Consider the following 26,725-nt stretch of genomic DNA (forward strand, 5'->3'; position numbering starts at 1 on the left):
TCATGGTTAGATCTTGTGTACATTAAAAATAAGTTCCCTCTTAATACGCCACGCATCCAGCATTGGCCTTACCTCCACTGGACAGTGAGAGGCAGGGCAGAGGCTCAGGGCTCAGACTCCAGGCTGCTGACAGACACATCACCTCCTCTGGCCTGTCAGAGATACAGGATTCCAGGGCTATTTCTGCAGGATTTCCGTCTGAGTCTAGATTATTACACTGTAGTTCTTTGCCCCCAGTCCAGCTAATGTCTTGCTTGGCCTCTGGGCATCTCCAGTTTTTAGGGAGGTCCTGGGCTACTCCTGGGGCCAGGCCCTTCTGATCGACTTGGTTGTTCTCTGGGCTGTGTTTCATGCATATATTCAGCCAGAACTGAATGTAGGGCTCATCAAATGACTGAGGTCTCTGGCTAACCATTATGTCTTATGGCTCCCCTGCCCTGGGGTCCAGCTGTGGTGCTAAGTGGGGTGCACTCTCCATCCGAGGTGCCCACTGCAGATATTTCACTGGAAGTGAGACTGTCTTACCGGTTCCAGTCAATGGTGTGCTCAGCCAGCTCCAGGCAGCTCACGAGAACTGACTGTGGACATCTTTCCCAACTCTACATTCAGAAACATCATGTTGGTAGCTTGAAATTGGTCATGAAGGGAATATTCACCACAGAAATCAGTAAACACTACAAATCATGGCTTGTTTCTTTTTTCCTGAAGAGCAATTATTATGCACTTATCAGCACACCACTGGCTATTGCCTTTAATTCCAACTTAGGTACCACATTTAAACCACTACTCACACAAGCACTAAACTAAAGAATTTTTAGTGTATTATCCGAATGAAATGCAAACTGAAAGCTTTATTTATTTATTTTTTCCCCACATATATATAACAGATATTGCAGCTAGTGAAAGATAGGGTAGTAACTGACACAAATTATGATCGTGCTTTTAGGTTTGAAATAAACTCAAAATATTCAACATTGGTTAAAAAAATCTGCAATGAGTATTTATTGGCAGGTTTTGAATTCTCACTTAGCATGCAAAAGAGCTACATGTGATAAGCCACATACTTTTACTGGGGAAAACATCTGACAAAGGCATTGGACACAGTACTCAGTAACACATGGGAAACATGATTTAAAACTTTAATGTGTTTTTTGTTTCTTATTCTTTTGACATAATTTGAACTGTGCTTCAATCCTCACATTAGTATGTCTTCTATAGATCTTTCTAGTGTCTTTTTCTTTGTTAAAACTGTACTGGTAGTAATAGTCAGGCACCCTTATCTCTATAAGAATCCTTTGATGTGAACTCTAAAATATTTTCTTTTAGCCAGGAAAAAAAAAAAAAAATGGAATGGCGAGTTCGAAGAGTTCACTTGTTTGTACACAGAGCTGTGGATGGCTTGGAGCTCAGAGGCCAGAGTCAAGGCTTGGAGGCTGTGAGGTATGGGTGGAGGTGTGGGGCTCAGTCATAATGGACCTTGCCCTCGGCCACCCCAGAGCTGGGTAAGTCTCCATTGGAGAGTGTCTGGAGGGTTGAATGAGGCCTGTCTTTCAAGGTACACCTGGTCTTCAGCATGTACTTTCGAAAGGCCTTTTGAATAACAGCAGCAGCACATCTTTCCTCTTCATTCCTTTTGGTGGTGGTGACTATGGGTTCATATAACTTCTTGAAAGGGTTGGCCTCCATGAACTTCTCTTCTATTGCTGCTTTCATGCTATCCAGGCCACTGGACTCACCAAGTACCCTCGTGGTGAAAGCGAAGAGAATATCCAAGCAATGGAGACGCTCTCCACTCACCATTGGCAAGTCCATGACTAAAAATTGGTATTTATTTGGCTTTGCCACACGCAGAGGCTCAGGAAGGGCATCAGCAAAGTCAGAAAGGGCAGAATATTTGATAAATTGTGTTGCTTCTGGGTCAAACTTTTCCCAGACTTCGTAGAACATTTCAAAGTCATCTTCACCCAAAGGGTCCTCACTTTCTTCAGTGGCTACATTGAAGTTTTCTAAAATCACAGCAATATACATGTTGACCACAATGAGAGAGGAGATGATGATATAAGTGACGAAGTAGATTATGGCTATGGTAGAGAGGTGGCAGCTCTCTGTCTTGGGGTCACAGGACTTGTTTGATTTCAACATGGGGCTGAGGAGGGCATCCCAGCCTGCTGTCGTGGTTATCTGGAAGAGGCAGAGCATGCTGCTTGTAAAAGTTTGGAAGTTGAAGATGTCATCGATTCCAGACTCTTCCTTCACTTTTCGAAAAGAGTTCATACCAAAAATGGCATAAATAAACATAACCAGAAAGAGGAGAAGACCAATATTAAATAGAGAGGGCAGGGACATCATCAGAGCAAAAAGCAGAGTTCTGATTCTTCGTGCTGCTCGAACAAGTCTCAGGATTCGGCCAATCCGAACCAAGCGAACCATTCTGAACAGTGTTGGAGGGAAAGGAATCTGGGCCTGGGTTTTCAAGGCAGAAACCACGGAACCTGAAGACAAGGAGGAGGGTCAATGAATTTCCAGCAGACAGATTGATTTTAGACATAGCCTGTCTCTCCTGCTTTCAATCTGAGTGAGACCAACTTTTTACCATTACTTTTCAGCTTATGTACAAAATTAAGAATTTTTTTTACCCACATCAGGGAAAAAATATATATGTGCCTTAAACTGGAGAGCAATTTTCAAGGTTCATACAATTTAGATAGGAATTTAGATGGGACAGGACATCTAAGAAGACCCTTCAAAGAAAATAAATAAAATGTAGTTTATTACTATTTTGTAAGTTACCTAATGGACTTGAAATACATTATCATCTATGTTGGGCATTTAAAATCACGCATGGGGTAGCAAATATAACAGTTTTCCATATTTATTATATACATAGAATGGAAAACATATAAACTATTGAAGGAGTCATTTAGATTAGAATGCGAAGAGAAATTTCTTCTACTGAAGGCTGGCTTGAGTGTGAGCTATCAGTGGAAGTTGTACACCCCTAACCCCAAGGTTTCTTAAACAAACAGGTTCTTACTTTAGAGGAATTTGAACACAGCCTGCTATAGGCAAGGACAGAGCTAGAGAAAGAAGGTAGTGTTGTGATGCTTGTCAATACACTCATTCCAAGGACTTCTGGAAGTCCAAACTCAAAAAGCTATGGGAATAAATCAGAGACAGTTTCTCTGTTATTGTAAATATCCCAGAAGTGGCATCTCAAGCAGAAGTTTCTGCAGTCTGCTGAATATTTGGCCTAAAACATCCTGTTTTCTCATTGCTTGCTCTGCAAGCAAGTGATATAAGAATTTAAAACAACACACATTTTGATCCAGATATTACAGAATGGCTTGAACATGCTTGCCTCATATACACAGGGCCTTGTTCTTCCTCTGAGGATCCTCTAAGGTCATTAGAGATGTGGACAGCCACTTTTTTTGAGATGTGGAATTTTTACCATTTCAGCAACAACTGGAGGAAGTCCCTCCTTTAAGGTCCACTTCCTCTGTGCATATTTCTTTGAGTAATCAAGCTCACAGTAATTTGTCTTTCCTGTGAGCTCAGTTCTTTCATGTAGCAAGTGATTTGGGGTTCAATTAATTTCTCTTTTTCTGATTCCTTAATGCGGTAGGTCTTAATTTTGTTGTTGTTCAGTCACTCAGTTGTGTCCAATACTTTGTGACTCCTGCAGCATGCCTGTCCTTCACTATCTCCCAGAGTTTGCTCAAACTCATGTCCATTAAGTTGGTGATGTCATCCAACCATCTCATCCTATGTCACCCGCTTCTCCTCCTGCCTTCAATCTTTCCCAGCATTAGGGTCTTTTCCAATGAGTCAGCTATTTGAATCAGGTGGCCAAAGTACTGGAGCTTCAGCTTCAGCATCAGTCCTTCCAATGAAAGTTCAGGGTTGATTTCATTTAGAATTGACTGGTTTGATCTCCTGGCTGTCCAAGAGACTCTCTAGAGTCTTCTCCAGCACCATAGTTCAAAAGCATCAATTCTTCAGCACTCGGCCCTCTTTATGGTCCAACCCTCAAATGCATACATGACTACTGGAAAAACCATAGTTTTGACTATAAGGACCTTTGTCAGCAAAGTGATGTCTCTGCTTTTTAATACGCTGTGTAGTTTTGTCATAGCTTTTCTTCCAAGGAGGAAGCATCTTTTAATTTCATGGTAGCAGTCACTATCTGCAGTGATTTGTGAGCCCAAGAAAATAAAGTCTGTCGTTGTCTTCATTTTCCCCCCATCTATTTGGCATGAAGTTATGGGACTAGATGCCATGATCTTCATTTTCTGAATGTTGAATTCTTAAGTCAACTTTTTCTCTCTCTTCTCTCACCTTCAAGAGGCTCTTTAGTTTCTGTTCACTTTCTGCCATTAAGGTGGTATCATTTGCATATCTGAAGTTACAGATATTTCTCAAGGCAATTTTGATTCCAGCTGTGCTTCACAGCCCAGCATTTCACATGGTGTACTCTGCATATAAGTTAAATAAACAGGGTGACAATGTACAGCCTTGACGTATTCCTTTTGAAGCAGTCCATGTCCGGTTCTAACTGTTGCTTCTTGACCTGCATACAGGTTTCCCAGGAGGCAGGTGAGGTGGTCTGGTACTCCTATCTCTTGTAGAGTTATCTACAATTTGTTATGATCCTCAGAGTCAAAGGTTTTAGCGTAGTTAGTGAAGCAGAAGTAGATATTTTTCCAGAATTCACCTGCTTTTTCTATGATTCAACAGATGTTGGCAATTTGATCTCTGATTCCTCTGACTTCTAAACCCAGTTTTACACCTAGAAGTTCTCAGTTCATGTACTGCTGGAGCCTAGCTTGAAGGATTTTAAGTATAACCTTGCTAACATGTAAAATGAGTGTAATTGTATGGTAGTTTGAATGTTCTTTGACATTGCCCTTCTTTGGGATTGGAATGAAAACTGACCTTTTCCAGTCCTGGGGCCACAGTTGAGTTTTCCAAATTTGCTGACACATTGAGTACAGCACTTTCATAGCATCATCTTTTAGGATTTGAAATAGCTCAGACAGAATTCCATCACCCCCATTAGCTTTGTTTGTAGTAATCAAACTTGCCATCTCCTGTTTGTAGTAATGCTTCCTAAGGCCTATTTGACTTCGGACTCCAGGATGTCTGGCGCTAGATGATGATCACACCATCATGGCTATCTGTGCCACGAAGCTCTTTTTTGTATAGTTCTTCTGTGTATTCTTGCCACCTCTTCTTAATCTCTTCTGCTTCTGTTAGGTCCATACCATTTCTTTCCTTTATTGTGCCCATCTTTGCATGAAATGTTCCCTTGGTATCTCTAATTTTCTTAAAGAGATCTCTAGTCTTTCCCATTCTGTTGTTTTCCTCTATTTTTTTGCATTGATCACTTAGGAAGGCTGTCTTATCTCTCATTGCTATTCTTTGGAACTCTGAATTCAGATGGATATACCTTTCCATTTCTCCTTTGTCTTTCGCTTCTCTTCTCAACTATTTGTAAGGCTTCCTCAGACAACCATTTTGCCTTGTTGTATTTCTTTTTCTTGGGGATGGTTTTGATCACTGCCTCCTGTACAACATTACAAATCTCTGTCCATAGTTCTTCAGGCACTCCGTCTGTCAGATCTAATCCCTTGAATCTATTTGTCACTTTCACTGTTTAATCATAAGGGATTTGATTTAGGTCATACCTGAATGGTCTAGTAGTTTTCCCTACTTACTTCAATTTAAGTCTGAATTTTACAATAAGGAGCTTATGATCTGAGCCACAGTTAGCTCCCAGTCTTGTTTTTGCTGATGATATAGAGCTTCTCCATCTTCAGCTTACAAAGAATATAATCAACCTAATTTCAGTATTGACCATCTGGTGATGTCCATGTGTACAGTCGTCTCTTGTGTTGTTGGAAAAGGGTGTTTGCTATCACCAGAGCATTCTCTTGGAAAAACTCTGTTAGTCTTTTCCCTGCTTCATTTTCTACTCTGAGGTCAAACTTACCTGTCACTCCAGGTATCTCTTGACTTCCTACTTTTGCATTCCAGTCCCCTGTGATGAAAAGGACATCTTTTTTGATGTTAGTTCTAGAAGGTCTTGTAGGTCTTCATAGAAACATTCAACTTTATACTCTTCAGCATAATGGTTAGGGCACAGACTTGGATTACTGTCATGTTGAACAGTTTGCCTTGGAAACGAACAGAGATTATTCTGTCATTTTTGAGAATGCACCCAAGTAGTGCATTTCAGACACTTCTGTTGACTTTGAGGGCTACCCCATTTTGTCTAAGGGATTCTTGCCCACAGTTGCAGATATAATGGTCATCTGAATTAAATTTGCCCACTCTGGTCCATTTTAGTTCATTGATTCCTAAAATGTCAATGTTGACTCTTGCCATCTCCTGTTTGACCACTTCCGATTTACCTTGATTCATGGACCTAATGTTCCAGGTTCCTATGCAACATTGGTCTTTACAGCACCAGACTTTACTTTCACCACCAGACACAACCACAACTGGGCATCATTTCCGCTCTGGCTAAGCCTCTTCATTCCTTCTGGAGCTATTTCTCCACTCCTCTCCAGTAGCATATTGGACACCTAGGGGTGGGGTGAGTGTTTAATCTTTCAGTGTCATATCTTTCTGCCTTTTCATACCGTTCGTGGGGTTCTCAAGGCAAGAATGCTGAAGTGATTTGCCATTCCCTTCTCCAGTGGACCACGTTTTGTTAGAACTCACCATGACTCATTCGTCTTGGGTGGCCCTACACAGCATGGCTCATAGTTTCATTGAGTTATACAAGGCTGTGATCCATGTGATCATTTTGGTTAGTTTTCTGTGATTGTGGTTTTCATTCTGTCTGCCCTCTGAGGGATGAGGGTAAGAGTTTGTGCAAGCTTCCTGATAGGAGGGACTGGCTTCAGGGAAAACTGGGCCTTGCTTGGGAGGGCTGTACCTTGCTCAGTTAATCTTTAATCCAATTTTCTGCTGATGGGAGGGGCTGTGCCTGTAGTTTGACCTGAGGCAGCCCTGTCCTAGAGTCTTCAGTCTCCATGGTAGGCTATAGGCTGTATGGTAGGGGTAATGGCGACCTCCTTCAGTTACTGTGAGCTCTACGATGCCTGGCACTGCCTGGAAAAAGTTCAGCAAATAGTGGAATGAATGAGCTGCTCTCTGAATGTTGGAGGAAGAGCTCTTTAAGTGCTCAGATGGTTGCCCCAGACTCATTTTCTAACTTTATTGCTGCTGTCAATTTCACCAGGACTTGTGCTTGAAACTGACTAATAAAGATTAACAGTCTACTTAACCTTGGAAGGAAAGCTATGACCAACCTAGATAGCATATTATAAAGCAGAGACATTACTTTGCCAACAAAGGTCTGTCTAGTCAAGGCTATGGTTTTTCCAGTAGTCATGTATGGATGTGAGAGTTGGACTGTGAAGAAAACTGAGCGCTGAAGAATTGATGTTTTTGAACTGTGGTGTTGGAGAAGACTCTTGAGAGTCCCTTGGACTGCAAGGAGATCCAACCAGTCCATTCTAAAGGAGATCAGCCCTGGGTGTTCTTTGGAAGAATGATGCTGAAGCTGAAACTCTAGTACTTTGACCACCTCATGCGAAGAGTTGACTCATTGGAAAAGACTCTGATGCTGAGAGAGATTGGGGGCAGGAGGAAAAGGGGATGACAGAGGATGAGATGGCTGGATGGCATCACCAACTCGATGGATGTGAGTTTGAGTGAACTCCGGAAGTTGGTGATGGACAGGGAGGCCTGGTGTGCTGCAGTTCATGGGGTTGCAAAGAGTTGGACACAACTGAGCTACTGAACTGAACTGAACTAACCATAAGCATGTTGAAAGATTTATTACTGAACTTTATCTACATAAGTTTCCATGGCTAAAAAGTAGAACAGACTATGAACTGTACCATTTTCTTGGTCCCTGAAACATCTGGATTGCTGCTATCATGTTAAGAACCAAAATATTTTGATCCAGCATATCTGTTTATTGCATCCTTTCTGAGATAAAACAGAAGCTTCCACTTGTGAAATCCGTTTTCACTGCCTTCATGCTCTTTGAACGATGAGAAAAACCCATAGGCAGTTTTACGCAATTATAGTTAAATTATCAGTTTAATTAAAGCAGACTTCAAAAACCCAGAGTAAAATCTCATAGCTTAGTCATGAAGAATTTACCTTCGAAGTTAATGTATGTGCATGTGTGTGTACATGTTTCATGAAAAGGTGTATGGCAATAACCCTCTTTTTCTCCCTAGTCTTCTTCTATAAACCTTAAGGTTAATTTCTGTGCACAGTTAAGAAAAATATAGCAATTATAGAGTGAAGCTAGTTGGTGAGTGAAACCCAAGCAGTTGACACACTATGTCGTTTCCACTATAATTTAAGTTAACATGAGATACAGAAAGAAGAAAAGCACTGTTTGTCCTTATGACACACTCTTGCAAGCCCCATCCAGGTTGAGCCACGGAGGCCCACTATAAGGAGGAGGTACAGGAAGGCCCAGCAATGTCACTGGGGCCTAGTAATTGTGATCTGACATCCAGAAGGATTTTGAACTAGGGAAAAACATGGAAACTAAATGCCAAATCCTTAAAACAAGAAATGCTCTTTAGGCCTTATAGTTGTAGAAGAAAATGGAACTTTGACTCAATTCCCTGGATAAAGCAGGTAGCCCCACAAAAACTTCTAAGTCATCTTAATTTCATCTATCCCCATTGAATAAATGATCCACATAATTACTTAACTCTGTTTCAATTGTGTAGATAATCAAGGGAGTGGAAATACTCTGTATTTTCTAGCAACTCCCCAAAGAGAATGGCATTTATTCATCTATTTTTTTTTTTTTTTTCAAAAACCACATTAAATTTAATTTTATGCTCTGTGGCTACTCTGGAGAAAATTCCAAATGATAAGACTTACAAGTTTACTTCTTGCTCTCAGACTAAAGCCCCTCTGGTTGCCAGTTTTACTTACTAACAATAGAAAGGAGCACGATCACACAATCAAATAAATTCCAGCCATTGGCGAAGTAGTATTGCCTCAAAGCAAAGATTTTGATGAAACACTCAATTGCAAAGATGACCACAAAGGCCATGTTGAGACTCTCAAGTAAATGTTTCATGGTCTCCGACTGCTTATGTGTTTCAGCCATCATGCTAAGCATGTTGAGGAGAATGAGGATGATGATAATGATGTCAAAGACCTGGTGTGTGACGAGGTCAAACACAAAGCCTTGGCATTTGTTCTGAGGAAAAAGAAAAAGGAATCATAAATCACTTGGAGTTGTAGGAATGAAATCACATACATTAAAAGGCATATACAATAGCATTTGTCCTCTCTTACAATTAGTTTCTTGGAAAATGTACACTTTTAAAGGGCAAGAAATTCTTCTAATAGATATTTTTCATTTAACTTCATTAAATTTAATTAGAAACTGGTTTTAAAGTGCAGGCATATAGCTTTAATTTCATTTTGAAACTAAATAAATACGTACATTTTTAGTAACAATATAACTTTGATGTGGTGGGTGATTTGTTTTTGTTAAAATAAAACAGCTCATGTTGGGTTTAATCATAAAAAAATGAACTTTGGTCTGTATATTTCACCTACGTCTGTATTTTGACTTTAATAATATTAATGCAGAGGATACTTGCTCACATACTTTTGCTGGACAAGACAGAATTAACATCTCCAAGCCTCCATTTGTCAGTTTAGAATAATCAGACCTTATACTTAAGCAAAACTCTGTATTCAAGCAATTCTTGAAAGCCAATTTTCTAATTCTTGTTCACTTGACGATAAGGCTAGATAAATGGGATTCTGATCCAGTGATTACTAAAATTGGAAACAGAAAAACTGATTATTTCACATGAGTACTGGTGGTGAACTTGCATATTGTTTCGTACATGGATGACCTGCTCCCAGGTAAAGGTGTGCCGATTGCTCTATTACAGGTTCTAACTCAAGTTTGCATGCCTTGTCTACCATGTGCAGTGCAGTGACTCAACTATTCCACTATTTCCTTTAATCTAATCTCTATAAGGCACGACTCTGTTGTTTGCTTAAGTGGAAACTGTTCTTTAGCACAAACTCAGACACTGATATCGTATGGCATTCTCGACTATACATTGGTTGTTTATGTATAATATATATATATGTACCATATGTATATATTAGATTATTTCATATTATATATCATTTAATCAAAGTATGCACATAGTGTTCTTTTTAGAAAATGCACAGACCCCTAAGAATTCATCTTTATAGTCCCAGGCATCTGTTAGGGTAATCTGGGCAAAAGATGATGTTTTGTGGTGGTAACAGTAGAGAAAGACATGAGTTTTTAGGTTTAAGAACTAATATGGAATAAGAAGCAGGAGTCCAAGAGCGTCCTAATGGAGTAGGTTATGGGAAAGTTAAGGCTGAGGTTATAATTTCTGCTTGGTGGTGCATTCAATCAACTGGAGAACAGCAGATGAGGAGTTTGGTGGGTGGAGATGATGGATGTGTCCTGGGCACACTGGAATTTGAGGTGCCCAGTGGGACATCCAAGGGACATGGGCAGGTAGAGGTACAGGTCTGGAGCGCAGGCAGAGAGCTGGAAAGCAAATGTGGAGTCCTATGGCATCAGTACTGATCTGAACTAACATCAAGGGAGTGAACGCCGTCACTCTGGGAGAGCAAGGGCAATGAGAAGAAAAGGGGTTGGAACAGCAGTAGAAGGATATTACATGTAAGCTGGTGTCTTTCAAACTTTGCTCCAGGAGCTCTAAACCTTTTATCAAGGAGTCTGGAGAAGAAACTTGAAAGTCAAATGCATTTCCTATGTGAGAATGCATGGTGGAAGTCAGAAAGGACCTGGAGAAAAGATACTTTTAAGGATGCTCTCCAAGAAAGCAGAATAAGGGCTGAGAATAAATGTAAGGGCATGGTAAGCACTGGCCTTACAGTTCAACTCTAATATTGAGAAAATAGAGAAAATTAAAAATATAAGCTACCAAATGTGGTAGAGGATCAAAAAAAGTCTATGTTATTTTAAGATACATTCTATGTATTTTAATGTATTCTACATACATTCTATGTCATTTTACAGTGACTTCTATACCTCAGGATAATTTTTAAAGCCTGTAATGAAGCTATCTTGTGAGAATGCTTTAGGTAGAAATGATTCCAGATCCCTCGGTCCTTCTGCTGGAAAGAATATCCATCACTTCTCAGGTTAAAACAGCTGTACTTCCCTCTCTATGCAGTTGCTACTCCAAAGGTCAAAAGATATTATGTAGATTTTAGAAATTAAAAAAAAAAAAATCTATGGGGAGTTAAGGGCTAGCGTGTCTAGACTATAATATGCCCAGGTGTGTCTGACTCTTCATGATCCTGTGGACTGGGGCCTACCAGGCTCCTCTGCCCATAGGATTTCACAGGCAAGAATACTGGAGTGGAGTACCATTTCCTTCTCCAGGGTATCTTCTTGACCCAGGGACTGGACTCATGTCTCTTGCGTCTCCTTCATTGGCAGGCGAAGTTTTTACCATTTGTACCACCGTGGAAGCCCAGTTAAGGGCTAACAGCTGATTCAAAGTCTAAGCTCAAATTCAGACACCAGGGGATACGGTTTTGGGTTTACCTCATGCAGCACTGCTCTCTGGAATATAGAGTTTAAGATAAATGCTTGGAATTAACTGAGTTGCATTTGGTTGTTGGAATCACCCATTGTGAAGCCATGATTGGAGAGCCATGCAGGAATGTCTCTGGGGTCACACCTACTCCCTGATGTGACATGCAACAAACAAGCTATAACAGATAGTTAGGAATGGAGGCGGCAGCAGCCTTGTGGGAAAGCAGTCCATGTCCACTTCAAGTCCATCTCTTGCCTTCAAACATGTCCAGTGCAGTAGGTGTGTTGTGTGCTCAGTCACGTCCAACTCTTTGCAACCCCATGGACTATAGCCTGCCAGGCTCCTCTGTCCATGGGATTTTCCCAGCCAGGCAAGAATACTGCAACGGGTTGTCATTTCCTCCTCCAGGGGATCTTTCCAATCCAGGAATAGAAACTGTGTCTCCTGTGTCTCTGCCTGCATTGGCAGGTGGATCCTTTTACCACTGAGCCACCTGGGAAGCCCAGGGCAGTGGAGAGGCCTAGAAGCTGCATTATGTGTCACTGCAACTTCTGTTCAGCTGTATGCTGCACTGCCGGCTTCACATCCTTCACGAAACAAACTAGTAAATGTCTTTTAGTTAACTCCAAATCTGGGACCAACTGGTACTGAATCATATCATGCACATATAAATAAAACTTCTCTTTGCCTTTCTTGTTGGCTCAAGTTTAAATAAGAACTTCAAAGTGCTTGCTGTTGTTTAGTCACTAACTCATGTCTGACTCTTTGTGACCCCATGAACTATAGCATGCAAGGCTCTTTCTGTCCTTCACTGTCTCCTGGAGTTTGTGTAAATTCAGGCCCATTGACTCATTGATGCCATCCAACCATCTTGCTGTCTGCCATCCCTTTATCCTTTTGCTTTCAATATTTCCCAGGATCAGGGTCATTTCCAATGAGTCAGCTCTTTGCATCAGGTGGTCAAAGTATTGGAGTTTCAATTTCATCATCAGTCCTTCCAATGAGTATTCAGGGTTGATTTTCCTTAGGATTGACTGGTTTGATCTCCTTGCAGTCATAGGGACTCTCAAGAGTCTTCTCTAGCAACACACTGAAAACACCAATTCTTCAGCACTCAGTCTTCTTTATGGTCCAACTCTCACATCCGTGTATGACTACTGGAAAAACCATAGCTTTGACTATAGAGACCTTGTTGGCAAAGTGATGTCTCTGCTTTTTAATACCCTGTCTAGGTTTGTCATAGCTTTCCTTCCAAGGAGCAAATGTCTTTTAATTTCATGGCTGCAGTCTCTGTCCATGGTGATTTGAGAGTCCAAGAAAATAAAATCTGTCACTGCTTCCACTTATTCCCCTTCTATTTTCCAAGAAATGATGTGACTGGATGTCATGATTTTTTCAATGTTGAGTTTCAAGTCAGCTTTTTCACTCTCCTCTTGCACTCTCATCACGAGGCTCTTTAGTTCCTCTTCACTTTCTGCCATTGGAGTGGTATCATCTGCATGTCTGAGGTTGTTCATATTTCTCCCAGCAATCCTGATTCCAGTTTGTGATTCATCCAGCCTGACATTTTGCATGATGTACTCTGTGCTGTGGGCTTCCCTGATAGCTTAGTTGGTAAAGAATCTGCCGAGAATGCAGGATATCCTTGTTCAATTCCTGGGACGGGAAGATCTGCTGGAGAAGGGATAGGCTACCGCCTCCAGTATTCCAGGACTTCCCTTGTGGCTCAGCTGGTGAGGAATCCACCTGTAATGCAGGAGACCGGGGTTCGATCCCTGGGTTGGGAAGATCTCCTGGAGAAGGGAAAGGCTACCCACTCCAGTATTCTGGCCTGGAGAATTCCATGGACTGTATAGTCCATGGGGTCGCAAAGAGTTGGACACACCTGAGCAAATTTCACTTTCACTCTGTGCTGTGCTTAGTCGCTCAGTCATGTCCAACTCTGTGGGCCCATGGACTGTAGCCTCCACGTCAAAGTTAAATAAGCAGGGTGACCATATACAGGCTTGTAATACTTCTTTCCCCATTTGGAACCAGTCAGTCATTCCATGTCCAGTTCTAACTGTTGCTTCTTTCTTGACCTGGTTTCTCAGGAGACAGGTAAGGTGGTCTGGTAATCCCATCTCTGTCAAAGGCTTTAGCATAGTCAGTGAAGCAGAAGTAGATGTTTTTCTGGAATTCCCTTGCTTTCTCCTTGGTCTAGTGAATGTTGGCAATTTGATCCCTGGTTCCTCTGCCTTTTCTAAATCCAGCTTGAACATCTAGAAGTTCTTGGTTCACAAATTGCTGAAGTGTTGCTTGAAGGATTCTGAGCATAACCTTGCTAGCATGTGAAATAAGCACATCTGGAACATTCTTGGGGATTTCTGTTCTTTGGGATTGGAATGGAAACTGACTTTTCCAGTCCTGTGGCCATGGATGAGTTTTCCAAATTTGCTGGCATATTGAGTGCAACACTTCAACAGCATCATCTTTTAGGATTTGAAATAGCTCAGCTGAAATTCTATCACCTCCACTAGCTTTGTTTGTAGTAATTCTTTCTAAGGCCCACATGACCTCACATTCTAGGAAGTCTAGCTCTAGGTGAGTGACCACACCATCATGGTTATCTGGGTCATTAAGACCTTTTTTGTATAGTTCTTCTATATATTCTTGCCACTTTTTCTTAATCTCTTCTGCTTCTGTTAGGTCTTTACTGTTTCTGTCCTTGTGAAGTCACTTCAAAGTGAAATTAGTACTAGAAAATGAGTATGGTACTTGAAAGCTAGATTTGACTTAGGTAAATTGAAATTCCACATACTGTTGTCAGATGAAAACTCTATAAATATAATTTTATCATTAAACTTTTTGTAAAAATTTTTCATTGTATAAATTCTAAACAGTTGTCCTGACATTTATAGACATTTTTAGTGCAACACAAATGTTTAAACCTAGGGGGATGGATTTTGTGCCCTAAAACATACTTCTTTATTCAACAAATCACTGAAAACATACTTAATGCCAGGCTGTATTCTGATTGCTGGGAATAGCAGGAAATTAAACATACCTTTGATAATTTAGGGCTTCCCTCATAGCTCAATTGAGAAAGAATCCACCTGCAATGCAGGAGACCCCAGTTCGATTTCTAGGTCAGGAGGGCCCAGCTGGTGAAGGGATAGGCTACCCATTCCAGTATTCTTGGGCTTCCCTTGTGGCTCAGCTGGTAAAGAATCTGCCTGCAATGTGGGAGACCTGAGTTCGATCCCTGGGTTGGGAAAATCCCCTGGAGAAGGGAAAGGTTACCCACTCCAGTATTCTGGCCTGGAGAATTCCATGGGATCACAAAGAGTTGGACATGACTAAGCAACTTTCACTTTCACTTTGATAATTTGGGACCTCATGTTTGAATGAAAATCTCCAAGTCCTCTACATGCATCAGATATCAAGCCCCTCTTCCATACTGTTTTCTCAGACTTTTTGGTGCCCCTGACCCTCCTTGTCTTGAAAGCCTCCAAACTCACTTCTCAGAACTACCAACTGTGCCTGTTGTATGACTTTATAATCTAATGTTCTCAGATTCCAGCTCCTCAATGGACTGTAAGCACAGAGCAGTCCTTTAAGGAGCTCGTAAGGCAGGATTCAGCAAACTATGGCCCATAGGCCAAATCTGGTCCATCACCTATTTTAGTATAGCCCATGAGCTCAGGATAGGTTTTACTCAGAATGAGTATTGAGGGAAAAAACTCAAAAAGAATAAAATTTTGACACATGAAAATTACATGAAATCCAAATTTTGGTGTTTATAAATCAAGTCATACTGGAGCACAGCCAAGAACATTTGTTCTCTATCTATAATGATTGCTTTTGTGTTACAACATCAAAGTTGAGTAGTAACAGCAGAAACCACATGGCCTGTAAAGCTTAAAATATTTACTGTCTGGCCTTTTACATAAAAAGTGTGTCTGCTCCTAAGATGGAAAGTTTATCATAAATACTTGTGAAGTGGAAGTGAAGTATGCATGACCTCAATTTCACACCAGAGAAAGGTGGTAAAATACATTATAAATACATTTTAAATTGGCCAAGATTACATTCGAACAAGCTGCTAAATTCACATCACTGTAATGAGTATATACCGAGCAGCTCTTGTGCATGCATGCATGCTAAGTTGCTTCAGTAATGTCTGACTCTTTGCGACCTTATGGACTGTAGCCTGCCAGGCTCCTCTGGCCATGGGATTCTCCAGGCAGGAATACTGGAGTTAGTTGCCGTGCCCTCCTCCAGGGGATCTTCCCGACCCCAGGATCAAACCCGCATCTCTTACATTTTCTGCATTGCCAGGAGGGTTCTTTACCACTAATGCCACCTGGGAAGCCCAAGCAGCTCTCAGATGCTCACGAAAAAGTAAATTTAAGTTGTTGCCCAGGCATTTACTATTGAATCTGAATGTCTGATTTTCCTAAGAACTTGAGTCATACACCAGTGTACCTCGGTTCACATTGAATTCTTAGGTCAAGTCTATAAATTTAAAAATTAAAGAAGAATGGCACTACAGATATCTGAGTTCCTCATAACCACTTAATGCATCCATGTATTTAGAATCAATCAAGTGCTCTCACCTGAGGCCTTGGAATGGGCCTTTGAGGTTTTTTGGATCCTAATTTTTTCATTGCATTATAGTATTTCTTCTGTTCTTCTGTCAGAAAGACATCTTGGCCACCTAAGTATGTGGAGAAGATGAGAGCTAATTATCATTAACAGATTTTTGGAAATGAATTCTGAATTTTCAGAAATAGTTTTAAAGTTATATTGCATTTCTATCAACAATTCCTAAAATTCCAGTTTGAAGCAGAATGAGACTATAAGGAAGGGCCTAAAGGAAACAGGGTTTAAATTAAGGATTAAGGGAGAAATGTTACTTTTATCAGTTATATGTCTCTTTTTATAATATAAATAAGACTACAAATTCTTTGCAAACATCCACAGAAGCTTTACAAAAACTGAACATACTTCAAGTTGTGTAAATCAAACTACAGTGAAACAAACATAGAAATTAGTAATAAAAATCTAAATGAAAAGTCCTAAAAAGTGACAATTAAAATTCTCCTAAATATATGAATGCATATATCACTAATAAAATTTCCAAAAACATCTGTCTAGAGCCATTCTTACAAAAAAAAAAAAGAGAGCTTTGAGTGTCTTCACCACTGAGTAATAAAGAACAGAAAAATGAAGAAGGATTTTCATGAAATTTGGTGGGAGAAGTGGTAAAACATCTAGAAATGCTGGATAAAATAGAACAGAATTACTTTTAAAAGACATAGCTGAACTTGCCCAAAAAGTAAGGAAAATTTCCATCATCTGAAAATCAAGAGAGAGAAAAAAGAGAAGTAAATTAGTCCTGAAGTCATGGCTGGCCTAAGGGCATTTGCTAATTTCTGCAAAAATGAGAATCTTAGGATTTAATAACTACAAGGGGGTCATGGGGAAAAGACAGTGTGGTTAGTCCAAGAACGCTGTGTGTTGGTAATGGAATTCTCCAAGTGCTGCCATTAAAGAGTGAAGAAGAAAACCAAACGTATCTGTTGGGGAGAGAAGACAACCAGGACATTGTCTTAGTCTATACTCTTCACTGGTAATTTGTGAATCCAAGCCTGCCTTGATGAGGGTGTGGGGTTTAAATTTACACTACAGTATGGACCAAAAAATACAGTCCTAGAACAGTCTTTCCAACAAATGGCACCAGGAAAACTGGATACTGCTGCTACTGCTAAGTCACTTCAGTCGTGTCCGACTCTGTGCGACCCCATAGACAGCAGCCCACCAGGCTCCCCCGTTCCTGGGATTCTCCAGGCAAGAATACTGGAGTGGGTTGCCATTTCCTTCTCCAATGCATGAAAGTGAAAAGTCAACACTGCTGCTGCTAAGTCACTTCAGTCGTGTCTGACTCGGTGTGACCCCATAGATGGCAGCCCACCAGGCTCCCTCGTCCCTGGGATTCTCCATGCAAGAATACTGGAGTGGGTTGCCATTTCCTTCTCCAATGCATGAAAGTGAAAAGTCAAAGCGAAGTCGCCCAGTTGTGTCTGACTCTTAGCGACCTCATGGACTGCAGCCTTCCAGGGTCTTCCGTCCATGGGATTTTCCAGGCAAGAGTACTGGAGTGGGGTGCCACTGGACATCAACATACAAAAGAATGAAGCTGAATCATTACCTAACACCATATACAAAAATTAACTCAAAATGGATCAAAGACATAAATGTAATATCTAGAACAATAAAACTCTCAGAATAAAACACAGAACAGAAGCTTCAAAGCATTAGATTTGGTAATAATTTCTTGGATACGACACAAAAGGCAAAAGAAAAAACAGATCAATTGGACTTCATAACTTTAAATTTTGGAGCATCAGAGACACTCTCAATGAAGTAAAGGCAACACACAGAGTGGGGAAATATTTGAAAATCATATATCTGACAAGAGATTAATATTATATAGAGGACTCTGAAAATATAAAAACAAAAAGACAAACAACCTGATTTTTAAAAGAGCAAAAGGTTTGAATAGATATTTCTCTAAAGAAGATATATGAATGGCCAATAAGCACATGAGAAAATGTTCAGTGTCACTAATCATTAGGGAAATGCAAATCAAAATCAAAATGAGATACCACCTCACATCCATTAGAATGGCTACTATCAATAACACAGCAAACAAGTGTCCGTGAGGATGTAGAGAAATTAGAAACTTTGTATACTGTACATATCACCACATGATACAGCAATGCCACTTCTATATAGACCTAAAAGAATTGAAGCAGGGTCTCAAAGAGATGTTTGCACACCCATATTCATAGGACCTTTATTCACAATAAGTAAAACATGGAAGAAACCCAACTGTCCATCAATACATGGATGAAAGAGCAGAACATGATGTATACATAGCCTTAAACAAGAAGGAAATCCTGAAATACGCAACAACATCCATGAACCTTAAGGACATTATGCTAAATGAAGTAAGCTACTCACAGAAAGACAAGCACTGCATGATTCCACTTACACGAGATACGTAGAATAATCAAAATCATGAAGACAGAAAGTGGAATGGGAGCTGCCAGGGGCTGGTGGGAAGTACGGGGAGTTATTGCTTAATGGGTGTAGAGTTTCAGTCTATAAGATGAAGAGTTATACAGATGGATGATGATGATGGTTGCCCAACATTATGAATGTATTTAACATCACTGAGCTGTACATTAAAAATGGATAAGATGATAAATCTGATGTTATGACCATTTTGCCACAGTAAAAATAAATAAATAAATAAATAAATAACCCAGCCCTAGAAGTTAACCAGGTTTTTTTCATGATGCCTGGCAGATATTAACTATCTTCAGTAATCATATGCATCATGATAGTATTAATACTATTATTATGAGACTGCCCTTTGTGTGTGGTGAGATAAATAAAATGAACAGCTATGGAAATTTTAAAGGCTATCATCTTCTGTACCCACAAGAACCAGCTTTCTCAGTGTGAAAAAGAGGAGATACAGATGTACTAGTTAAATGAAAACTTTGTAGTCCTAAATTTGAAGTAGCTCTGTCCACTGAAAAAGTCTCAAAATAATCACAATGAGCATTCTAGATTGCGGTATTAGAACACCACCTCTGAGAACGCCCTAGAGAAATGGCTGATTCCAGATCTGGAGCAAAAAGTGTACAAACAATGCCTAGAACATACTGTCAATCCAGAGAGCAAGGAAGTCATCCAGTGCAAGGACCTGATTTGAATCCTAATTTGAAAAGAAGCAAACTTTAATACAATCAATCAACTAATCAGTTAAAGAATGAATAAATATTTTGAGAATATAAGAGACTGGAGGAAATTTGAACATTGACTGGATTTTTGATTAATTTAAAGAACTCATATTAAACTTTTTAGATATGATCATGGAATTGTAGTTATGTTTAAAAAGAGATATGTTCTGAAAAATTGGTGGATGAAATAATACGATGTATGTGATGCTCTATAAAAAAATCCAGTGGAAGGATCCAGTGGGGAAAGACACTGAAGGTATAAGGATGTTCTTAAATCAGTAAATATGCTGGGTGCTGGGTATTTTAGATTCATTTTACTATATTCTTGTGAGTGTTTGAGATTTTCTATAATAAAAGTAAAACAAAATGGAACAAAAATGCTATGGACTGATCAAAACAGTGATTTCAAATGCAAGTTTAAATCTAAAATCACAAGGCCTGACATTCAGATTGTAGGTATTGGTTGCAATACCTGCAATATGCAATACAAGCTGCATATTACAGAGGTGACTCCATATAGCACACTGTTGAGTAACAGCAGCCATATAGTTGCCTGGGACTGTGAATGACTCTCCCAGCAGACACTAAGAAAGCTCAGCAGTATCAGGACACATTTTAGATGGATTAAAAAAAGTTCAACATAAAAATAAAGAAGGTCACAAAACAACAAGGGAAAAACCAAAGGTGAATATTTAGCCACCTGATTTTAGGATTGAGAAATGCCTTCAGTATATAAATTCAAGAAAAGAGGGCAAAAGGACAAGATTGAAAGCTTGACTTCATACATCTGCTAAATGTCTATAAATTTAAAATGTCATTACAAAAATGTAAGAGGTAAGTCAAATTGAACATACTATATAAAACCATAAGAAAAAATGATAATATAAATTTTTTTTTCTAATTTTATTTTATTTTTAAATTTTAAGAAGAGTTTTCTGTTTAAAAACAGAAAACTCAAGGAAGAAATAAATAGTTATGGCCATCAACCTGTGAAAAAGTGTTTAACTTCAGAAATGGTCAAATGAATGAATGTAAAACTGTGAGGTAACACTTTTACCCATCAAGCTAGAAAAAATAATTTAAAATTACAAAAGTCAGAACGATGAGAACAGAATAAACAGGCACTTCATGTCTTACAAAAGGAGGGTACCCAGAATAGAATTTCTGAAAGGTAATTTGACAATCTATCTTTAATGCCTTAAATTCTAGGAACTTATCCTGAGGAAATAATCAGAGATATACAGAGAGACTTTCAAGAATGTTCATGATTATTTTAGAAGAGCAAGAAATTTGGAAATGACCTAAATGTCCTTAAAAGGGAGAGTGGGGGGAATAGTTGGAATAAATTATGGTCTATCCATAATATGGGATGTAATTCATCCATGAAAATTCTTATAATAAAGATGATCTCATGATATGAACTCATAACTAATGGAGAAGACAGTTAAAAATATTATATAATCTCAACAGTGTAAAAGAAACATTTAGTATTATTTAGTAGTAACTGGAAAAGATGGTACCAAAATGATGAGGCTTAATCTAAAATAGTTATCATTTGGTGGTCACCTTATGGATGATTTAAATTTTCTTTTTCTCTTCATCTTTTTTCCACATTTACTACAATGCCCCTATATATTATTGAATCAGAAAAATAAATATGTGTTTGTCACAACACATGGGGGAAAAAACCTGTCTCTTCCCTACCATCTTCTTTCCAAGTAAGTTCAATAAATCTGCTGAGACTTGGGTATTGAGAGGCAGGATGCAAGTTTACGGAAAGAGGAGAGTTTATAGATTTTTCCTGCACTTACAATGATTATACATCCTGATAAACCCATGTTAAGTTGAAAATATTGTATGTAACTTGAAATGCATTTAATACACTTAACTTGCTGAACATCACAGCTTAGCCTTGCCTACCTTAAACATGCTCAGAACACTTAGAAATTAGCTTTCACATGTGTGTGAAAGTCACTCAGTCATGTCTGACTCTTTGTGACCCCATGGACTATACAGTCCTTGGAATTCTCCAGGCCAGAATACTGAGGTGGGTAGCCTTTTCCTTCTCCAGGGGATCTTCCCAATCCAGGGATTGAACCCAGATCTCCCACATTGCAGGTGGATTCTTTACCAGCTGAGCCACAAGGGAAGCCCAAGAATACTGGAGGGGGTAGCCTATCCCTTCTCCAGGAGATCTTATTCGATTCCAACCCAGGAATCGAATTGGAGTCTCCTGCATTGCAAGCTATCAGGGAAGCCCAGAAATTAGATTACAGATGGGCAAAATCATGTAACACAAACCCTATTTGAAAATAAACGTTGAATATCTCATTTAGTTTATCAAATACTGTACTGAAAGTGAAAAACAGAATGGTTGTATGGATACAGAATGTTGTAAATATATACCTACTGTTTATCCTCAGTGAGCCACGGATGATTGGGAGCTGTGGCTGCTGCCACTCAGTGTCACAGGAAAGTATTGTACTATATATCTCTAGCCAAGGAAAAGATCACAGTTCAAAACCTGTAGTAAAGTTTCTACTCAATGCGTATCATTTCTGCCTCATTGTAAAAGTTGAAAAATCATGTAAATTGAACTATCCTAAGTCAGGGATTGTACTCTTTTTATCCTGAATAACAAGATACACTTGCAAGGTTACTACAATTTGACATAAATACTAATCCTGATATTTGTTTTTCTATTAGAGTTCAACAATGGCCTTTGTTTAAGAGGGTAGAGTGAAGAATAAAAACAATGATTAATAAAACCCAGCTAATGCAGTCCCTTTTCAGCCATATCCTCAAGACTCTTTCCTTAAGAGGCTCCCTCTTCATTCTTATGCAGATGATAAAGGCTACTTTGCACAACAATCTAGAACTGATTTATGCTCCATCCAAGCTCTTTGGAGAAATGAGGAGGTAAAAATACCAAATCAGGACAATCCCCATACTTATCTTTTTCTGCTGTTGGTTGAAGTTGTCAATAATAACACCAGTAAAGAGATTCAGAGTGAAGAATGAGCCAAAGATGATAAAAACTACGAAGTAAAGGTACATGGAAGAACGTGCCTCAAACTGTGGCTGTTGTCCTTCCTGTTAGGGGTTGTTTTAATGAAAGAAGAAAACAGTTACTGGAGAAAAATATGAGCCATCCTAACTGCTTGGTAGCAGCACCATTAACCACTCAGCCTCCTCCAGTGAGCCGTGGTCCTTCAGGGAGCCCCCTTCCCCTCTTTCAGTTTCCCCCAGCGCAGCTTGAGTGGTACCATACAGTGGGGAGGGGGTGTGGCGGAGCATTTGGATTTTTCTTTGAAGCGATGGAGAATCACTGAAGGGCTGTGAGACAGGAGAGTAGCACGGTTGCGTGTGTCCTTTGAAAACGTCTCTAGGATGTCCATATAGACACATAACTGGAGGGAGCCAAACTGAAGATGGCCCCCAGAGAAGGGACATGTCCATTTCACGCAAAGGAGCTTAACTACCAATCCTTGCTGAATATCTACATGGTTCCTACAGAGCCCGCTACACTATTGTGTTTAGTCTGTGCTTGTGTTCTGTCACTCTTGAATTCCGAGTGCCTGGCATAGCTTGTGACATGAGGTTCTCCACACACACTGAACAAGTGTATGAATGAATGAATGGTCAAGCTCTGGAAGGGACAAAAATGGACTACAACCCAGCTGGCCTAGCTTGAGGGATGACCGAAAGCATCCAGATCCCTTCTGTCCAAGTTCTTCACGAGGCTCTGGTTTTATTCATTTTGGGGATAGGGGTAGGAGGACCTCTCTTTTCTTTCCTCTAATCATATTCAAAGATAGAGATGAGTGTTGATAGCTCTATCATCTGCTCAAAGGACTTATGATATTGTTACTGAACACCCGCCATAGAAACCACTGTATTGGACATAAATATTTGAAACAATTATTTTTCTCTGTTGCCTCAAACAGTACCTAACCTTAGTCCCACTTGGCTTCAGGCATCTACTTGTTTGAATTAAGGGTAGGCATTAGTCTGGAAATAATCTAATGGAAAGAAGGAATTAATATTCAGTTAATTCAACTGATAATTTAACATAAGATTATGCAGCAAGCTGATAATCTTGCAAAGGGAGGTTCAGATAGAAAGAGGAACAGAGAAAAGCTCACCTCACTTGTACCCAGGGAATTGTCAGAAAGGGAAATAGACGGAGAACATCAGAGCTGTCAGCATGCTAGGATGTAATACTCAGAGGAGGATGAATAAGAACCCTTTTAACCCCTGTTTCACAGTGTTTGTCTTAATGTAAAAAAGGCAGAGAACCCTGGCCACTGGAACTATGATGAGGGAAGTTCTAGGCTGGCCATATATAGTCATGATTCTCCTGATTTGATCTTAGCACTCTACAGCATGGTAGAACACAAGCTCACCTCTGTGGAATCAACAGCTGCATACATAATATCCATCCAGCCCTTAAATGTTGCCTGCAATGAAAGAAGAGAAACATGAACACCATTATAGGCTTGTCATCAACATACAAAAGCCAGCAAGTCCAGCGGGCAGATATATATAAGATGATGATCCACCCTTCCTGGACAGAATGCCTACATAAAGGAACAGCTGAAAAAAGGTCATGGGCATGTGTTTTGTATTATTTTTTCTTCATTTTCACAAGATAAAAAGTTTAAAGACAAGAGAAATTTCTGCCTTAAAAATTCCTAGAAAAGTTATGGACCAGCTGATGCAAAGAACCTGATTAAGGCTCTTTCCTGATGCCACATCTATTTGCGCTATCTGTCCAAGACCTTGCAACCATGGTTTGACATGGGACTGTTCCCACAGGGAACTGTTACTACAGGTGTGGCTTGGCATCTGAGGCTCCATGTCTCTCTGGCTGGAGCTAAGGAGAACAAGGCACCACAGGACAGAGTGTGAGGTCCAAACCCTTACAGGGTCTTGGAGGTTGAAGCTCAGTAGACAATCAAGTTGGCGATGCTCAGTGGGGAACAACTCCAGAGGGCATTAGCTCCCATGAGGAAACTGGGGTTTGATTACATTATTTCAATGGAGTCATTATATTTTTATTAGCTGAGAAATGGTTTATGATTCTTTTAAGGGTTCTTTCCCCAGAGTGAAAAACAAACCAACAGCACTTACCACTTGCAGTAGCGCAAGGTAAGCCATTAACACGTTGTCAAAGTTGACATCCGGGGTGTCCCAATAGAAATGTCCACTTTCACATTGATTACGGTTTGCAACAATGTTATAATCTATAACTGATTTTACATCTGTTGCATTAACACATCTTCCAAATCTTCCAGAAAACAGACTTACTCCCAGGATACAAAATATGAGCCAGAAAATGAGGCAGACAAGCAAAACATTCAGAATAGCAGGTATGGCACCTATGAGAGCATAAACTACCACCTTAAGGAAACAAAGCAGAAGAAAAACATAACAGATGTGTGAGACTCACCAAGCTCTTAATCTTCCCAGGATGGGTCTGATGTGTGGGGCTGCATTTCTTGAAACCTCATCTTTACATTCCAACCCTGAACCCCAACCCCATGGCAAGCCCTGCTCTCAGCTCCCTACATTACAGGTCCTTTCGGTTGCTACAGGATCATTTGAGAAGTGTCTTCTGATGATGGTGTTTGAGACATCTGCCCTAGGACTGAAGGGAAGCCAGAGCCTAGCTCGACTGTCACAGAAGTGCTTTTAGGTGAAGACTATATCTTGGACTTTTCTCTACCTCTGAATTCTAAGCAGTGGGCCAGATGGGAAGGAGTCCAGGAAAAGTTTGACAATTTAAGGGATGTCCAGCCCAAGAAGAGCAGTTGGCTTCTCTACCTTTCCCTGCTAGCTGACTTTCCTCCATTCCATCTAAAGAACATACCTTCATTCCTTCAAACTGGGACAGTGCTCGCAGGGGCCTCAGTGCTCGAAGAATCCGGAAGGACTTCAAGCCCATTAAGTCGATGAGACTGGTCACAGAGACCTGGTGGGAAAGGAAGCTATGCATAGTACATCCAACTTGGTGACCAGAGAACCCAGTGGTGTTAAGAGCCATCTTTCTGAGAGGCGAATGCATGCCCACAGTGGTTTATCCAGACAGAAACCAACCAGACCCAGCTGGAAGGGGAGGGCAGGTTAGAGGCTATTTTTCTCCTTGCCTGGCAAAGCTCCAGCCCATATGGGTGAGAACAGTGCGTTTACATGATTTGTTTAATGAAAGACCAAAAAAAGCTGAGAAACTGTTGTGAATTCAAGGAAACCAGAGAGACATGACAATGACATGTCATGTGGGATCCTGAGTGGGATCCTAGATTGCAGTAGGGGAAAGGTGGTGGTAGGCGCATAGGGTAAATTAACCATAAAGGACCTTGTGACAACTGAGAACATTCGAAAATGGATGTGGTATTTAGTACTGGATCATGTTAAATTTCCTAACCTTGATAATTGTTTTGTGACTGTGTGAGATAACAGGCTTGTTCTTTGGAAATACACCCTGAAATGTTGAGGGCTAACGTAGTGTGATCCTTACAACTTAATCTCAAGCAGTTTAGGGGAAAAAATACAGGGAAAACTGATATGGCAGATGGGCTTAAATATTAATAATGGGTGAATCTGGGGAAATAGTGTAAGGGATTCTTTTGCAACTTCTTGCAACTTTTCCATAAGCTTGAAATATCAAAATAAAAAGTTACAAAGAAATAATTCTAAAAAAAAAAGAAAGAATGAATGAATTCCTTTTGGCTAACATGTTCCCTCATTCAAACAGCTCCTTTTTGGAGAATTAAATCCAATTTTCTCTCCTAACATGCTTCCTTACAGCGGGATATGACAGAGGATTGGAGAACTCTGTAAACACACTAAATTAAAACTCAACAAATAGGGACTTCCCTAGTGGTCCAGTGGTTAAGACTCTGTGCTCCCAATGCAGTGGGCATGGGTTCAATCCCTGCCCAGGGAACTAGATCCCACTAGCACAATCAAGACCTGGCACAGACAAATAAAATAAGAAAAAAATTTTAAAGCTCAATAAAGATGCTGAGCTTAAGTTGAAGACACTATTTGCAGATTTTCAGCCATTCTTATTGATTATGCAGAGCCTTCAGAGGCTCAACTTAGATGGAGAGTGCTCAGCAGGACAGGAAGTGAATTATTGATACTCCTGACTTAGCTGATGGCAAAGTTCATTGGTATCTAAAAACACCTCCCACTAGCCAATCTCATTGCAGTAGTAACACATTTGCAGAGTAAGAGAAATTGAATGAATATGGCAGAATAACCAGATTCTTAAATTCATAATCAATTTTTTAAAATCAC

General features: G+C 40.0%; 1 protein-coding gene across 1 annotated transcript in view; it reads right to left on the minus strand.

The window, feature by feature from the left end:
- Positions 1-903: 903 nt before the first annotated feature.
- The window catches only part of SCN11A (sodium voltage-gated channel alpha subunit 11), an 89,604-nt gene continuing 63,782 nt past the window's right edge, over positions 904-26,725 (minus strand). The window contains exons 21-27 of the mRNA XM_019985154.2: positions 25,293-25,394; positions 24,554-24,823; positions 23,827-23,880; positions 22,372-22,513; positions 16,223-16,323; positions 8,980-9,250; positions 904-2,492 (exon numbers count right to left, since the gene is read on the minus strand). Coding sequence (XP_019840713.2) covers positions 1,462-2,492; positions 8,980-9,250; positions 16,223-16,323; positions 22,372-22,513; positions 23,827-23,880; positions 24,554-24,823; positions 25,293-25,394 — 1,971 coding nt within the window. The 3' untranslated portion in view covers positions 904-1,461. The remainder of the gene's footprint in view (positions 2,493-8,979; positions 9,251-16,222; positions 16,324-22,371; positions 22,514-23,826; positions 23,881-24,553; positions 24,824-25,292; positions 25,395-26,725) is intronic.

This window comes from Bos indicus, chromosome 22 (genome assembly GCF_029378745.1).
Source record: "Bos indicus isolate NIAB-ARS_2022 breed Sahiwal x Tharparkar chromosome 22, NIAB-ARS_B.indTharparkar_mat_pri_1.0, whole genome shotgun sequence".
Classification (NCBI taxonomy): domain Eukaryota; kingdom Metazoa; phylum Chordata; class Mammalia; order Artiodactyla; family Bovidae; genus Bos; species Bos indicus.